Below are 17335 nucleotides of genomic sequence, written 5' to 3'. Positions count from 1 at the left end.
TCTGATTGATGGGTGGCTGCTTTTTCCTAGGTTTGTTTGGGATGTAACAGAGGGGAAGTACAGATGTGGTGTCAACTCGGCTTGCCAGGGCATTACCTGTCACCATAAACAAACCTCCTCTCATAAACAATGAAATAAAATCCTTCCTTTGACTTGGCTGCTCATGGTTCTGTTTTTGCTCTCCTGATTGAGCATAGATGGGGGGAAAATCCAGTGAGCCTGCTGCCAAAGCTGCAAGCAAAAGAGGGTTGGTGAGCTGCCATCATAACTGCAAACAGATATAAATCGCACGGAAAGCTTAATCTCATGGACTCACAAGCATTTAAATCTTGGCGAAACTTCTGCCGCTAAATTACTCATTTACTGCAGTTATAGATCGTTGGAAGAATGTTGTTATGCAGAGAATATCGCAAAAATGTCAGATATGGGAAGTATTTTATGATTCCCGCCAAACATAACAAGTTATGATACGTAACGATTTTTGTTTATTTCACAGCACTGATTTAATGAGGAAAAGGTGGATTTATTTAGAACAAGATGCGTGACAGCCACGAGGAAAAGAGCTCAGGTATTTTTCCGGAGGTTCAAAGCTGCAAAATCTGCCTTCTTTATCGCTTCAACTCTCGCAAAAAGTTGTAACATGACCCACCAACCCCATTCCCTCCTCCCTAACAGACATTACACGCTGATCTATACGGATTCAAGTACAACTTGTACCCTACTTAGCCAATCAATGTTATAGTCACTATGTACTAACCTTAATTACAGTGAGAAATTGAATGCAGGGACCAGAAACAGCCTAGGGTGCCTGTTTGAGAATGTGTGTACTGATGGTCTGTATTTTATGAATTTGATATGTATCATGTGAAAGAAAAATAAGACTGCAAAAATTAATCGGATGATGCTGTTCTTCAAATAGACCATAGTGATTGGTGCACAGGAGAATAATCAATAGCAGAAATACCTATACTAATTTCCATTCAAAGTACCTGAGCGTTTTTAACTTAAAACTAACTTTCACGCATAAGTTACGCTAATGTCATAAAATTAAGCAATATCACACAAGCCTCTGCACTGTTCTAAAATATTGGTTGTGATTTAATCTGCGCTAATCACAGTTAGGCTGTATAATATTTCCCCACAGAGTTAAAGTGACTGTGATCTTGTTTTTTAAGCAACACTTACAAAGGTTTAAATTAAGGAACTTGAACACACATTACCTTGTATCTGTTTCTCACACCACCTATGGAGACATTTCCAAACAACCGCTTTTAAGTGGAATGGGTCAGTGTTTTTGTAAGTAACTGGTCGATTTAAATGGTTCAGTAGCACTTTGGATGGGATTTTACACTATAGGACGCAGTATATTTGTATATACTATGTGTTTGTGTATATATATATATATATATATATATTATATATTATATTTACAAGCTCATTAGGATTTGGGCAGCAATACAATCATTGACTAACCCCAATTAAAATCCTTCTTAATGTCCACATGAGACTCAGAGATCTACTCATAAAACGTGTTCCACCTAGCTTGCACTGACTGATCTTAAAATATGTCAGTACTGTAGTTTTGTCTTAAGATGCACAGCAGTAATACTTTTTCTAAGGCACGCTTTATAAAAATTACTTAAATGTCCTAACTGAACTATGGCCTGATGCTAGCTTTAGGCTAAGCACTGTCTATGAACTTGCCCAGAACAGTTTGTATTACTCCGCTCTTTATTTTAAAGGTGACATATCATGAAAATCAGTCCCTAGCGCACCTACCAAGGAAACTTAAAAAAAAATTATACCAGTTTTTGTTTTGCAAGTCTTTGTCTGTAAGCGTCTGATTTAGCTCCTTAGTGATATTGCAAAGGATTTCATTACAATATTACCGGGTATTATCAATAAGTGTCCACCCACTGATCAGTATGTAAAATAGTTGACCAGTAAAATGTCCATCAAACACTTCAGAAATTTGGAAATAGGTTTTCTCTGGGACAATTTTGCCCACTGTGAATTTGTTTTTTTTCTAGTTTTTTTTGATTAGTTGTTTTTTTTCCTAGCCTATTGTATAGTATGCAATTTCATATGCAGCCATTTATACGCCACACAGTCAAGCTAATCCGAGAATTTGAAGTTATGGTTGCATAGATTGTTTATGGCACTAAGCAGGACATCGCTGCCAAAATTCTTTTTTTTGGTTTTTGCTGGCACTATTTTTAATAGTACATGTACTGTACTGTAGTTCATGTTTTCCAATACCTTCCTTCTTTTACACACATCTGAGTTTGACATCTCAACAACAAGATTAACAGAACAAAAAATCTCAGACCGAAACAAAATTTGGCTGGTTTTTATTTGATGCTTTCCAAGACATACAGACAAGACATATTTTCTTTCCAGTGTTTTGACAGTTGCCATTTAGAGTTCCAATTTCAATCAGCAGTCGTTGTAGCTCCGGCTCACCCAGAGAGGATGTGCTTGATGAAGGACGTGTAGTTAATGCAGCCGTTGGCGTCTTCTTTGTCCGGCCATCAGACGGTCCACCTCATCTTCTGTCATTTTCTCCCCAAGCGTTGCCAAGACATGACGGAGCTCAGCACCCATCACTGTTCCATTTCCTTCTTTGTCAAAGACTCTCAGACCCTCAACAAAGTCCTCAAATGTCCCCTGGTCCTTTGCTCTCGAGATATGCTGCAGCATGGGCAGGAACGTCTCAAAGTCCAGGTGTTTGATGTTCATATCTTCAGCCTTGGGCTTCCCCAGCACAGTCAGGACATCAGCGTTGGTAGGGTTGTGACCCAGGGCCCTCATCACGTCTCCACACTGGGCGTACCTTATCTTCATCTCGCCCGTTGGTGTCTCGTCAAAGAGAGTGAAGGCGTCTCTGAACTCTTCAATTTGGTCAGCGGTAAATTCAAGAGGGACACTTTTCAGGTCCAGCTCGGGCTCTTTGGGGGTCTCTGGAACCGGGGCAGGAGCTGGGGCTTCTTCTTTCTTAGGCTCTGGTTTTTTAGGCTCTGGTTTCTTGGGTTCAACTTTCTTTGGTGCCATGGTGCCAATGCTAAGAGTGGAGATGGGAAATGCTGGGAAGTGTGTTGTAAAAGACCCTGCTGGGCTTTTATATTGACGTGTCAGAGATTGTGATAAGCCTTATCGGAACTGGAATAGTGACATACTATATAAGGAAATGAACTGGAACAGACTTGAGTGCTGCTCATACCACTTTGAAATGCTTCTGTCCGGTAGATAAAACCAGAACGACCACCCTGTTCCTGTTAATGTTCTTAAATAGCCTTAGTCAGCTTTAAATGAAACCTTGTTACAACGTAGGTTAGTTTTTGCCTTTTTCAAACATTTAAATTATATTAGCATTTAGAGACCTTAGATCAACCTAAAAATTTATGTTTGTTTATTTGCGTATCTTTATGTGAGAAACAGACCAAGATGTGGGTCATCATTCACTGATATTGTTAACTGAAACTAAAAGATCTAAAAATAATGATTTGTTGAATCAGACAATATTTCTCTCATAACTGTGCCAAGGATAGCTACTGTGTGTAAATTGTTTCAGGGAATTTATTTCAAAAAATGTTTTAATGGCGTATGAGTCAGCAAATGATAACACAATTTTAATTTGTTGGCGAACTGTCCTTTTTAACATATATGGACTAGCTTGCCCAAAACTGAAATTGTCATAATTTTCTCACTCTCGTGTTGTTCTACGAAGATAATTTGAAGAATGTTGGAGACCGTTGATGTCCACTGCATGGACAAAAACATTTTCTTCTTTTATGTACATCAGAAGAAAGAAAATATGAAAAGAAAATAATTATTAAGCTCAAAAACATACAGCGGAAAAGAGTTAAGAAGAGCGAAAACTGCACCAATGTTTTGGAGTTTAGTGATATTTTGGGATCAATCTCTAAACTAAATATGTTAATCCAGAACATGAAAAGGAAGATTGTGCATTTATGTCAGTAATTTAAATTGTGCTTCTAAAATCCTGAAGCTGAGTTATCATAAAGCCAGCAGGAGTCTCCTGGTTCCGCTCAGAGCTGCTAGTAATTTGCCTGGCAGGTGATAAGGGCGGATCTATTCTGAGAAACAGCACATACCAGCACTCTGTCACAGAGATGCTGCTGATAAAACAGTATTTTAAGCACACTTAGCACGGAATAAAGATACCATGATCTTTGTATGGTAAATGTTATCCAGTATAGGCTAGTTAAAAGCAAACTCACATGTTATGATTTCTCAAGCATTTTTTTCTTAATTTGTGCACAATCTCAAAAGTTAAAATTTCATAATATTAATTTATAAAAAGAAAAAAAAAGTTGGTATAGTTGTGGACGGCTATAAATGAACTCAAACCAAGAAAGGCTATGCAAAATATTTTTAAGAAATAAAAGCCTGCCATCTAGCGGCTCAATTGTGAATTTGTGTTCAGAAATGTACAAGCCAGTGTAGAGTTTACATGAAATAGATAGTGAGGTTTAATAGACTTTACTGCTTGATACTGCTCTGTATTTAAAGTAACAGTGTCTTGGCGCATGCATGATTGGTCAAGGTCTGTCAGCAAGGGCAGAGAGTCTGTGTTCACTGATGTCTTACTGTGAAAAGTGGCACAGCTGGAATGAACATCCATTAATGAGAACACAGCCAGAGGACACGTCTGTATAATGCGTTCATATTGTGAAGTAAGATAAAACAAGAAATGCTACATTCATAAGTGAACTAGTTATTAATCAGAAATTATTTAATCCTTGTAATGTTTTACAGGAATAGGTATGTTTTTTCAGCATATTATATTATGTTTTATTATTACTATTACTGGCTTAAGATCCAAATATACATTAATATAAAGTCAAACATAATATTCAAAAACAGAAAATGTTGGAAAAAATGTTCTGCTCTAAAAAGTCATTCTTATTAAATTACCGTAGAAGTTGTAGAGAAGATTCACAGTGAAGTACAAATAGTCAACAATGATTGTAAAATATACAGTATATTATATTTCTCCCTTAACTCTTGTCCTGATCCTCGACTCTGACCCACAAGTTTATTATTGAAGAATTATGGTAAAATAAAATGTTTGGCAGGCTGCTTTTGACATTTTGGATTTAATGGCAGCAGCTGTTTGGATGTTTAGACGTCCCTCTAAAGATCTTCCGTACCACTCTGCAGGGGAGAAAAATAATGTCTATGAAATATGAACAGAACAGATTTGAAGCACAAATTGTGGCTTGTAGTGTACGTTTTATATAAAACCTACTGGATTTGTGTCGCTAGGAACAGTCTCTCCTGACAATGGTACAAAATGTCTGTGAAAATGTCATCTTCTTCTCGATCAGCGTCAACCTGGCCAAGTACATTGAGACAGAATTGTGGGTCACACTTCATATCACCGTAGGTGGCCTAAACTACTATGTACTAACATCAAAAATAAGTACAATGTACTTATTGTGTTCATATTGTACTGCAAAACACTTTCGCTGCTCTTGAGGTGGGATATGGGTGCGGTTAGGGACAGGTTTGCTGATATGGGTTGGTTTAAGGTGTAAGGATGGGTCAACAGTGTAATTGTAATTATACATGTAATTACTGAGATTTATTACATGGCATTTTAAAAAAATATAAGTACAATGTAAAAACATGTACATACACAATAAGTGCATTGTACCAAATTATTCATTTAAATGTAAATACATAATAGTTAAAGCCACCTTATATAAAGTGGGACCGAATTATGTTTCACAGCGAAAACTAGACAATTTTTAAACAAAGCAGCATCTATACAGCCACTCCTGTTAAAACCAGCTGATTTCAACAGCGATGTAAAAATAGGCAAAGAGCAGCATCTTACCCTTACAATAAGCCCTCTCCTGGTAGTACTTGGCTATGAGTGTGATATTGTGTTTAAATGTATCTAGTCTCTTCTCAATAGCGTGAGTATTGTCGTCGGGGCGGCCCTGCTCGGACGCTCTTTTCTCTAGACGTTGCCGGAGTTGCTGATTGGAGCAGGCAAGCAAGACCACCAAGTCTGGCGAGCCAATCTGAAGGAATACTGTATGAGTGTCATTCATAGTGTACAAAGACTTTTTTCATGCAGTTTATATAATGTATTGAGCAGACCATCAGAATGCTGAATATCTGACCTGTTCCTCAAAGGTGAACGCCTGTGAGATCTCTCTGGGGAATCCATCCACAATGAAGCCTTTAGCATCCTGCTTTTTGATAAACTGATGCTTCAGCTCTTCAATAGTTGTCTCCTGAAAGATACCATACCAGAACAACACTGAGGTGAATAAAAAAAGTACTATGGAATAAAGTGCACTACTTAAATGTTTGGGGAATTTGTTTATTTCAAAAATACAAAAATAATGAATTCACTGTCACACTGTCCTTATATTCAGGTTTGGTGCTCAATATGTTGTGCAGCTCAAAGAGTAGCACAACATATTTGCAAAATACAACATATTTTACAAAATTTGAGGCCATCCAAAATGTGTGTATTTCTTTATTTGGAGAGACATTTGGTAGATCTTCTGCAGTGAATGGCTGCCGTCAGAATGAGAGAACAGCTGATAAAAACATCACAATAAAAGCAGCATGTTTGCAATAAACTAATTCATCATAGAGATCTCTTCGATCATCGATGTTGTAACTTCAAACTATTGCTAACAGCTAAAATATGAGACTTCAATATTATTCGATATGACCTCTATAACACTGCTATGTCAACCGCAGAGGATCCGTTAGTCAGCAAGTGATGCAAAATTTCTCAAAACATGCTACATCTTGGAAAGCCTAATGGTAAGTACATTTTTTGGGACTCATTTTTCATTCATTTTTGTAATTAAGCAGCTGTACCACCATTTACCATATCTGTGCAATTCACACATTCGGTGGTCAAACTGACAAACCTGAGGCGCCAGTTCTCCATTGGCAATGATTTGAGCAATCAGTTCCCATTTCCTGTCGCTGGGGGCATGATGCAGCAACTGGTTCCTTAAAATTTCCCCACGGACACATGCTCGTAATCATAGTGATGTGCAAGTTTAGCTGTCTGAGTGCCCTTTCCACTGCCCGGTCCACCTGGAAAATATTACAGCAAATTTGACTTTACATCGCAGAAATAGCACAACGGGATTGCTCATTTTAAATTAATTAAGGTCAAGGTCTACCGAATTGAATTTCATCCAGCTCAAAGAGTTATTATTCAGAATAAGATGAATTCAGGAAAAGATCAGATGATCAAAAAGGCTGAAAATGACAAGCTGACAGTGATGAGCGTTCACCTATAATGAATATGATGTGTGTCGTGACTTTGTTGGGTCGAATACATCATATTCCTGTATGAGCCCCGAGGACTCTGTCATATCTGAGTCGCTTTCTATGGAGAACTGGGCCTGGATTGGTGGCAGCCTGTCATATCGACGGTAAGGACCGGGGCCTGGACCAGGACCGCCGTCTGTGGAGAGAAACGGATTACATTCACTGTTTTAGTAGCTCAGATCAGATGCACTCTTCGTTCGCTCGTTTGATAGAAGCCCACAAAAATATATGGTTAGGCTTTCATCACTGAGGTATTTAAGAGTTTAAAACACTTGAACCACGTTTGACCGCTCTAACAGATGTCCTTCAGATTCTCGCTCTGAATAATGATTGCTTCGCTGCTGGCTTTTTATCAAGAAAATGTTTTAGTGATTCAACAGTCACACAATGAATGCATATTATAAGACAATGAACGTGCTTTTTCACCTTGCACGCATGTCAACCTGTTTTTGGGGACTTCCAAAACCAAAAAATTAACCTTTTATTACCCATAATAGAAGTGCTTTAGCTAAAACAGCCAATGCAACTAAAATGCAAAGTGTGATTTTAGCTATATTTATGGTGTACAAATACATAATTTTTTCACTTAATCATTGTTGATAATGTGCCTTCAAATTGTCTGAATTACCGAGTTTGCAGGGGGCTTTCTTTCCCTGTGCCGGGGTGATCGGTGGTAGAGGTTTTCGATCAGGTGTAATAAAAGTGTCCCAAGCCACACATTCAGGACCCCCAAGATCTCGTGTTTTCTGCAGGCAACCTCCAAGAATGCCAAAGGGTCCTCAGGTTTGTGGTACATCAGGCCTGTTAACATGCTCTGTGAGATACACACAAATTCATTTTTGTTTTGTTATAAGAAGTGCTTTAGTTGAATGTTTCTGAAATTCTGAATTACAGTTCGTCTATATGTAGGAACAACTTCTTTCATCAAGATTTCATCAAATGATTTTTACCTTATTTTAACCGAGGTTAAATGATATTTGTTCAAGACAGGGACAGAAAAAAAATGAGCATTCAGGGGAGAAAATAATAATTGCAAATTGTTGCTCTATTCATCTCACACGTGTTAGCAGTTCATACGCCGGGCCATTCAGAGGGACATGGAATGGAAAATCTGAGCTCTAAATAATCAGCTGTTTGCTTCTTTTGATGCAAATAAAACTGCTTGAGAATTTACATCTCAATCCTCACGGGTATCAAACAGCTAAAGACACATTCAAGCCCTGAATAAAGCAACAGTGTCTGAACAGAAACAAAACAAAAGGCTGAATTTGCTAGAGGTATCAGTTCCATAACAGATCACAGCATTTTTAAGCACTGTTGCAGTATAGATATTGAGAACCCTGTTGAAAAAAAATGCATATGCTGGTTAGGTACGTTTCGAAGCATGGCAGCTGGTTTGAGATGGTCCTGAACAGAAGCTAGTTGCATGACCAGCATAAACCGTCTTTTGACCAGCTTAAACCAACTCATGAGTCGCCATCGGCATAAACCAGCTCAAACCAGCTGTAATGCTTCAAAACATACCTAACACAGTTAAAAGTAACCTGCTATTATTACCTTAAGGTGCTATGTATTCTATTCAAAACATGCAATTAAGTATTATTGCTGTAAGTTAATAAGCTTGATTTAGAAATGGTAAATAACACTTTAGATTTTATTCAAATTAATTAGTAAACCTTAATTAATTATTTATGTATATTTAGTACTTCTCCAAATTGTCAACACAATCAAAACTTTGCTTCGTTTATTTTTTTTTAATAAAAACAAGTGTAACAGCAAGTAAAAGGCCTTTGAGTACAACGAAATTGGGTATGTTTGCCATGATTTTTATTAATTTTGGTACATAAAATAACTTTTATATTGTTAGCGAAATGTAAAGATGGAAGTGAAGCAACCTAGGTCTGCTTGATAAATTCTTATGTTAAATGTTTCTGTTTAAACTAGTGCTGGGCAAACATTCAGTGTCATACAAAAATGCTTTTGTGAACATAATACATGTGTGTGCATGTCTCTGAACAACACTTAGGAGCTCAATTTTCTTCTACTATCTGATACCCATGCTTTGACGACAGTTTAAATAAAAGTTATGTACGAAAATAAAGTTCACAAAGTTTCTAATCCGTATATGCGTATAGAGTCTGGAATTAGAGAGATGTTCTGTATGTCTGCAGGTATGCACACGAACCCAAACCTGCGTGTTTGCATTCCTCAGTGAACATGTTCGGGCGCATGCAAGAATAATATTGTTTCAGTCCTTCTCTTCCCCTCGCTCTACATTGCCCACTTTTCCAAAGATGAGTCACATAAAGTAAATATGAAGTGCATAGCTTGTTGCCTTGGTGACAGCCGAAGTGTTGATGTGCTAAACCTCGTGTTTACAACCTTCACCATTATGTCTTGCCTGAGGAGATGTCAGACGCACGGTGATGACCCACAATATCGAGCCTCCTTGTATATAAGATCAATTTGGAGATGGAAAGCCTGTTGGAAGTGTGTCCGGTGGTCCTCTGTTTTGTATGCACCTACATATCTCCCACACAAGCACAAGCACTTGTTGATGCTGTCTGAGGAGAATCTTCCCTCTCACTGACAAGCTTGCAACCCTCGGCTTTGCCATCACAGTAACCTACTTGAGAATCACCATAGAGACACCTTGAAGTATCTAATTTACCATGTAATTGTGCATGCTAAATAGACACAGATTAATTCGTGCTATCAGCTCGCATCTGATGTAGCCTACAGCTGTAGTCAACCCCCAAATAGATTTCGAATATACAAACTGTTAAAACAACCATCATTGCCAACCTATCATGTACTTTGAAGAACTCAAGAAGAACTGGAAGGCACAACGTTATATGCTCGCGCTGCACAATTGTCATAGTGGCAGATGTTTCCAGATGAGTTGCTCTCTAATTGACGTCGCTATACTAATATTATAACGTACGACCAGGCTTCTCCTGGAGGCGATTCTTACCTCAAAAAGGTGTGGGATCTGTCGTTTGGAGAGGTAATCCTTCGCGTCGTTTGTGTTCATTCTCGCCGGTTATCCAGAGCAGCGTTTGTAAGTCAGTGGAGCAGTAGCTGTGTCTATCTGCTCATCTGTTGCGTTTCCCCTTCAGAGCAGCTGTGCTGTCTTGCACCATCGCGTTGGCTTGCTCTCTGCTGCTTTGACGCCGATGACCTCCGGGCGATGTTTCTATTCATCAGTTGTTATAGTCACGCTCATGAATGTCGAGCTCAAAGTGACCCTTATAACGTGTAGTCGCGGGTAATAGGCTAATCGACTAGTATCGAGTGTCCTTGGTGTGTGTGTGTGTGTGCGTGTGCGTGTGTGTGTGTGTCTCTGTGTGCTTAACGAAAAATATTACAAGCGATCTAATTTAATAAAACATAGCCTAACCATCTGGCACAGTTAGCTAGAGATCTTTATTTTATAGTGTTTTTTTTGTTTATTTAATGTATAAACAAAACGCTGCTTTGGTGATGTAAATATTTAATCAAGTGCAAAACATTTTTTGTTACTATACAGATATTAATATTTGCATGAATAAGCAAGTAGCCTAAGTAAGTAAATAAACAAATAATTACGTTTTAAAATGGTAGATTACAGTACGTGCAAATTGCAGGCTAAAGGTAGCTAGTTAGGTAATCTGTTGGATTAGGTAATGTGTTTTGACTGTTTTTGGATTGCTTTTAGAACACACTTCACCTAACTCATGAGAAAATGATTCCAATGTTATTCTTTTGTAATCAGCATCATGAATTGCATTAAACATATGTTGCATGTCCAAAATGGGGTTCCTGGCATAACTGCAGGGGGTTGCTGAGGTGATACAAAGCTAATAATTCATTAAATCATACAAATTACAAATTAAACATCAACAAATTATTAAGATTATATAATTTTTTCTGCTTGTGACTCTGTACAAAAATAAAGGTTGCATTCAAACAAGTTTTAAATGAAAATAATCCCTTCTCAAATTTATTGAGACAATCTTGTTGTGTCTGCACAAACAGAAACCATTTGGTTTTTATCTGTGGAATCAAATACCTGATCACGGAATATTTAAACCTTAATCTGTATATTATAAATGAGGACTTTTTAGGAAATTAGGAAATTAATGATTTAGGACATGATTTACGTTCAAGCAACCTTAAATGGATATTTAAATGGATAAATGTTACAACATGTGCAACAAGGACACCTTAAAATGAAGTTTCACCAGTAATTCATACAGGATTTTTAGGGTATCTATCTATCTATATAGTGTTTTTTAGCACTGTTAGAAGGAGATACCATATTCATAAATATTTAGCAAGGAAATCATCATCAAAAATAATATTAAAGACAAACTAAAATCATACTAAAACACCACTTTTATTCCAATGAAACTAAAAGCCACGTTAAACAGTGCGCTTTGACACGAGTCTATCCACTTTTCACAGACTAACAATTATTTACTTAATGCTAAAGATGGATTTAGCCTTTCTTAAGTCTTCTGAATGAAGTCTGTTACTATTAGTATTACTTATCAGCAGAATTAGACAACCACATGAACCGATCCGTGAGCCATACAGCTTCAGATACAACCGCTCCCATCTGCTGGGTATCAGTTCATTCATATTCAGTGTGCGCTGAAACACACTTTACACTTGAGTTAAATGAACACGCACCTGTTTGGGGATCATGTGCTGTCGTTGTTTGTCACACCGATCTATATTGTGTTGTGTGACAGTAGTTAGTAATATTATCCTTGGAAAGCAAAGCATCATGTTAATCATTTTCCATGGCGTTGCTTTGCTTAAGATCTGCACAAACACTTTTGTGAAAGAACAATTGGTACATACAAACATGTGAGTGTTTCCATTCCCTCTGAATCACATCTGTTGGGTTTGGATTCACCTCAGGGTAACTCAGGGTGACTGTAAAAACATGAAACACTTCAACACGATATAGTCCCACTAATTAAAATAAACCTATATTACGCCCCCCCTAAACCCAGCCTTGGAAGATCTCTTAAAATGTGCAGCCAGAGAGTCAGAGTTTGCAGAAGACTTTGTGAAAGTCACATCAGAAGTGCCACAGTCTCTAGCTTGAGCCCTCAGAGGGTTTGGACTTATAATTTAAGTCTGTTTCATCCTTTTCATCAGAAGGAAAAGACACCCGTTGTTCATCCATGCGTTTGGATTGCACCCTCTGAATAAGGCTGAAGAAGTCTTCATCTGGGTCTGGTGCTGGTGGCAAAGAGCACCTCTGATCATTGATCCTGGAGGACTGGAGGGCGAGAGAAGTGAGGAAGTTCACAACATGCAAACATAGACGCCTGAGGAGCATGAGTATAAAATCACATTTGTACACCTCGCATCCGATATTGAATTTTAGTTGCTATTGTGTTGTTACCTGATACTTTATGAGCATGTTGAAAAACTCATCACTAGGTTCCCGTGGACTACATGCATCACACAAGTGTCCCACATTGTTCTGTGCTATCCTGATGCCCAGACGGTCACCTATACTGGCTCTCTGGTCATCCAGTCTGCGGCTCTGGGAACTGGCTATGAGGTCAAAGAACTCCTCTGTCTGGGTAAGGGAGATGAGGGAGGAGGCTCCAGACAGTAAAGGGACTGGGGCATGGAGGACTGGGGCTGGATGAGGCCTCTTGGGCCTGGGCATTGGGCTGTTGAGGGTGCTGGCAGCGCCGGTTCTCCATGCCGCTGCTTCTGGGGTCTCTGAGCACAGTGAAAGGGCAGACCTCATTAGAGGTGACTGGGACTTACCCTTAAAAAGAATACAGAGCAAAAGATTAAACGCTCTTGCAATGATTCATGAAATCCTTCATTTTGAAGCACATGTTAAATCATGATAACTTGAAACCGAATGTCATTATAACAACTTCATTGTTGTTTTTTTGTTACCAGAATGATACAAACATAAACTACAAACAATATTTAGATTTTTAAACACTACTAAACTTGTCAACTTTTATTAAAGCAGACTTGCTTCTGTACGGCTAAAAAGTTAGGTCTGAAATTTGTCTGGGATAATAGCTTATTTTAGACTTAGCACAATGCAGACCAGCAAAGTTTCAATGAGTTAACCATTTTAAATCAAATTTTACATTTGGTGTTGGAGTAACACAAAAGAATAACATTAAATCATGTTCGTTCTTAAAAAAGGAAAAAAAACTTTTAATATATATGTAGCATCACATAATACATTTGAGTTATTTTACTAGAAATGCAATATTTAAGCATGACATATTTTACATACGACAAAGTTTTAAAATGACTTACAGTTTTATCCTTTTCAAAAAATCCAAAAACAATAAAGTTCACAAAGGCGCTCTCTACAGGGACTTCATCTGAAAACAGCCATACACCAATTGCCACAGCCTCTGGCACTAAATGATTTTCTTGGCAGACATGACAATCAGACCTTTCTCCCCAAGGTTGAAACGTACATGTTAGTGAACGGCTTGCAAATCTTAAAAACATTAAAAAGAAAGTAAATACGGGAAAAAATGGCTTATATTCCAGCAAAATGAGGATGACTTCCTGTCTTCCACACCCAGGTTTCCTGTGTGCTGGGCTGTCTGTTTTTTCGAGGGGGAGAGGGAGAGGGAGAGGGAGAGAAAGGGAGAGTGAGGGGGGAGAGATAGAGAGAAATGGGGCGCAGTTGCCCCTCTCCGCTTACATCATGGTTGCTATAGGAACTGGAAATCGGCTTTCCAAATCTCGCTCCTGTTGTTCACTCAAACACAGACATATACACACCAACAAAAACACACACTGTCTGGTGCACACACATACACACACACACACTGGCTTGCATTCCTGCATTGTTGAGTTCCATTCATTGCCTCCTGGGGGATCAGTTGCCTCTCTCTTTCCACAGTCAGGAAAACTAGAGCACAATTATATGAGGATACAGTGGCCAAGATTGCTGATGTATCTGTCATTTTCACGTCTTTGTTTCAAGCGACGCTGAGCTACTGTCGGCAGAGCACGAGGAGGAGGGGGTCGCTTGGAAGCTACCATAAGGAGGAGGCAATAACCAATGATTCTGGGATAAACCAAAGCAACATAATGTTGCCTGGGGCCCTTCGTCTGAAATGAATGGATGAATGCCACTCCATTTAGAATTCCCCAGGGGGAATAGAGCAGTCTTTCTTGGGATTCCCTCCAGTCCAACTCCATGTGCCAGCCAGCAGGCAGCTACGAGAACAGGTCCAGTTCATCAGTGCTCTCCACTGCTCTTTGCTAAAGTTCACCGTACATTACATGTGCAGTAGCAGGCAGATCAATGACAGAAGAGTTCATTCAAAAAATAATGTTTCTTCATTGTGTATTCCAGTTAATCTCAATCAAACTGCAGTTTGATAAAGTGAAAATAATACTAGCTAACTAGCACAATAAAATAAACCAAAAACATGTATAACTTAAATATATAGATATCTGTATATAAATAAATAAAATTCACACACACACACACACACACATATATATATATATATATATATATATATATATATATATATAGAGAGAGAGAGAGAGAGAGAGAGAGAGAGAGAGAGGGGAGAGAGAGAGAGAGAGAGAGAGAGAGAGAGAGAGAGAGAGAGAGAGAGAGAGAGAGAGAGAGAGAGAGAGAGAGAGAGAGAGAGAGAGAGAGAGAGAGAGAGAGAGAGAGAGAGAGAGAGAGAGAGAGAGAGAGAGAGAGAGAGAGAGGGGAGAGAGAGAGGTTCAGTTCCTCTCCCACCACCTCCCAGCTCCACCTGTCTAGATCTGCTTTAAGATTTCTATATGCCTATTTATGCATCACCAGAATATCTTACAAGTTCAAAACAGGAGCAAGTTTATACAGCAGCATCACTAGTGTGCATAGCACATATAGCCGACCAAGACCAAAATACCAAATCGCAGGACAGTCCTGAAACTGGGAACATTGTCCTACATCCTTCAAGACATAACTGTCCTGCATTTCAACTGTGTCTATTGTTTTCTTCTCTAAAATTATAGTGCCAATAATAAGAAATCTGATACTAAAAATCCTCATCTAGACATGTACTGGATAAGAACATCCTGGTGCCAGATTCAACAGAAAATACAAGTTTGAGATGCACTGAATCCAGTAAAATGCATGTCTGCATAGTCTAATAAAGGAACATAAACGAGTTGCTATGTAAAGAAAGTAAGTTACTACTTAATTTTAATATGAAACGTGATTTTTACTATTCTATTACTCAGTTTATTATATTTTGCATGCTCAAATTACACTGTATCACTTGAACCTGGGCAAACTGAGTGCCAGTCAGAGAGTCAGTCACAATCACCAAAGCTTTTTGACAATTTGAAACATGTTATCATCCAACGCACACAGGCTTTCAAACTAATGTAAATCAACACTTGTATAAAATTATTTCTCTCCTCCAAAATTGCACACACTGTCACTATCATAATTATTAACATGTCATAAAAAAATCACAGATGTTCTGTACAGGCCAAGTGAGACTTGCACAAAAATGCAGTTCCTGTGGTTTGGCTCTCATAAAATATGTATTTGTGAAACCTCATATCACTATTAAGCCAAGTCTTTATGCTCTTTAGACGCACCACTGGAGTGAGAGCAAACATCACCCTTCTTTTTAAATGTACTGCCAGAAGGAAGCTTTTCAGCCCTCCATTAGGTAAGTGCTCTGCCAAATAGGAAAATCCATCAGCTTTTGTGAACAAAGCCACTGAGCCATACCTGTCCATTCGGCAAGCATACACAAAGGCATCATAAATAGATTCAAACTTTCCTGTTTCAACAAACAATGTGATCCAGCATGTGTTAAAACACTGCACGAACAAGTGCATCACACTGTCTATTTGAGAGCATGCTATGTTAGTGTACCCAAAATTAGAAAGGTGGAATTACTTGACATTATATGAAAATAGATCCTGTGCTAATGTTGAATGGCTGGAAGGGCAAGAGCGCGCGATTGTTGAAGCACCCAGCATGACTGCAAGCAGGATGCCTGCACTGGTGCACCTGGGTTCCCCCTAATCAGATGCCTTTTATTATCACTGCTAAACGTTATTGAGCTTTGTCTTTAAAGTAACGTTTTGTATTTTTGTTTTACATACATGTCAGACAAATCATGCCTTTTTTCAAATCATGATTTTACTAAATCATCTTAAGCTTAATTAGGTGTGTTAAGAAACTACAAAATGCTACTCAGAAGCATATCCTGATTCTGTATTCGTAGCAATGGACATTGAACCTTAAGATACAGGCTACTTGACACAACGCGGGTCTTGCAGAAAGAGTCTTACCTTAGTTGTTGTGTAGTTTTGGCGCTCCATTCAGCGCCAGTGTTCATAACCTCCTTTATCGAGTTCAATCTGTTACTAGGAGCTTTAATGTAAACAAAAAACTGCCACTGAGACGCTGAAATGACCGTGAGCCTCCAAATTTAAGGGTAGGGTGGCTTAATTTTGTTAAATATAGTTGATTATATAGCATTTTATTCTAATGTTTGTGTTGCTTGCTGGTGTTTTCGGGGCTTCGGGTTGAACTCGGTCTAATAATTGACGTTGCTTATAGGCAACAATATAAAACCAGCCACTTGGGCAATGTTATGACTATAGACATAACATATTTTTTGGTGTTTGGACGTGATTGATTCGAACTAATAAACAAAAGGCCTAAATCATGCTAAAACCTATGGGGTATAAGAAACAGTAAAATGCCTTTTATGGATATTAGAGAGTATTCGGCGCACGCTCTGGTTGCCATAGAGAAAGTGTTATAATTGATATCGTGGATGAATGGGGCTAATTTCTCCTTAATAGGCTATTAAAAAATATACATATAAAGGTATAACCATTTGGTTATGAAAACATTATATCAAATACACAGTATACTCTTTAAGTGCAAGCATATGAAATGGAAGTAACCATTCATAAATGTATTCTTTACAGTCATAGAATATTTTTGTCTGTATGACTTACAGAATGT

General features: G+C 38.3%; 2 protein-coding genes and 1 pseudogene across 2 annotated transcripts; all 3 read right to left on the bottom strand.

The window, feature by feature from the left end:
- Positions 1 to 2334: 2334 nt before the first annotated feature.
- On the bottom strand, positions 2335 to 3111 carry LOC122345840 (myosin light chain 4-like). Its single transcript, XM_043240326.1, is given in 2 exon segments — positions 2335 to 2519; positions 2521 to 3111. Coding segments are annotated over 2 exon segments (591 nt in total). The 5' UTR covers positions 3052 to 3111; the 3' UTR covers positions 2335 to 2459.
- Positions 3112 to 5807: 2696 nt separating this feature from the next.
- Positions 5808 to 10661, bottom strand: LOC122344787 (annotated as a pseudogene).
- Positions 10662 to 11759: 1098 nt separating this feature from the next.
- On the bottom strand, positions 11760 to 12955 carry LOC122344786 (G-protein-signaling modulator 1-like; the record flags this gene model as incomplete). Its single annotated transcript, XM_043238358.1, has 2 exons — positions 11760 to 12610; positions 12737 to 12955. Coding segments are annotated over 2 exons (405 nt in total), but the record flags the coding sequence as incomplete, so codon positions are not given.
- Positions 12956 to 17335: the final 4380 nt, after the last annotated feature.

The sequence above is a fragment of the Puntigrus tetrazona genome, chromosome 5, assembly GCF_018831695.1.
Source record: "Puntigrus tetrazona isolate hp1 chromosome 5, ASM1883169v1, whole genome shotgun sequence".
NCBI lineage: Eukaryota > Metazoa > Chordata > Actinopteri > Cypriniformes > Cyprinidae > Puntigrus > Puntigrus tetrazona.
The sequence above is the reverse complement of the archived record's forward strand: the minus strand, read 5'-3'. Positions and strand labels throughout refer to the sequence as shown.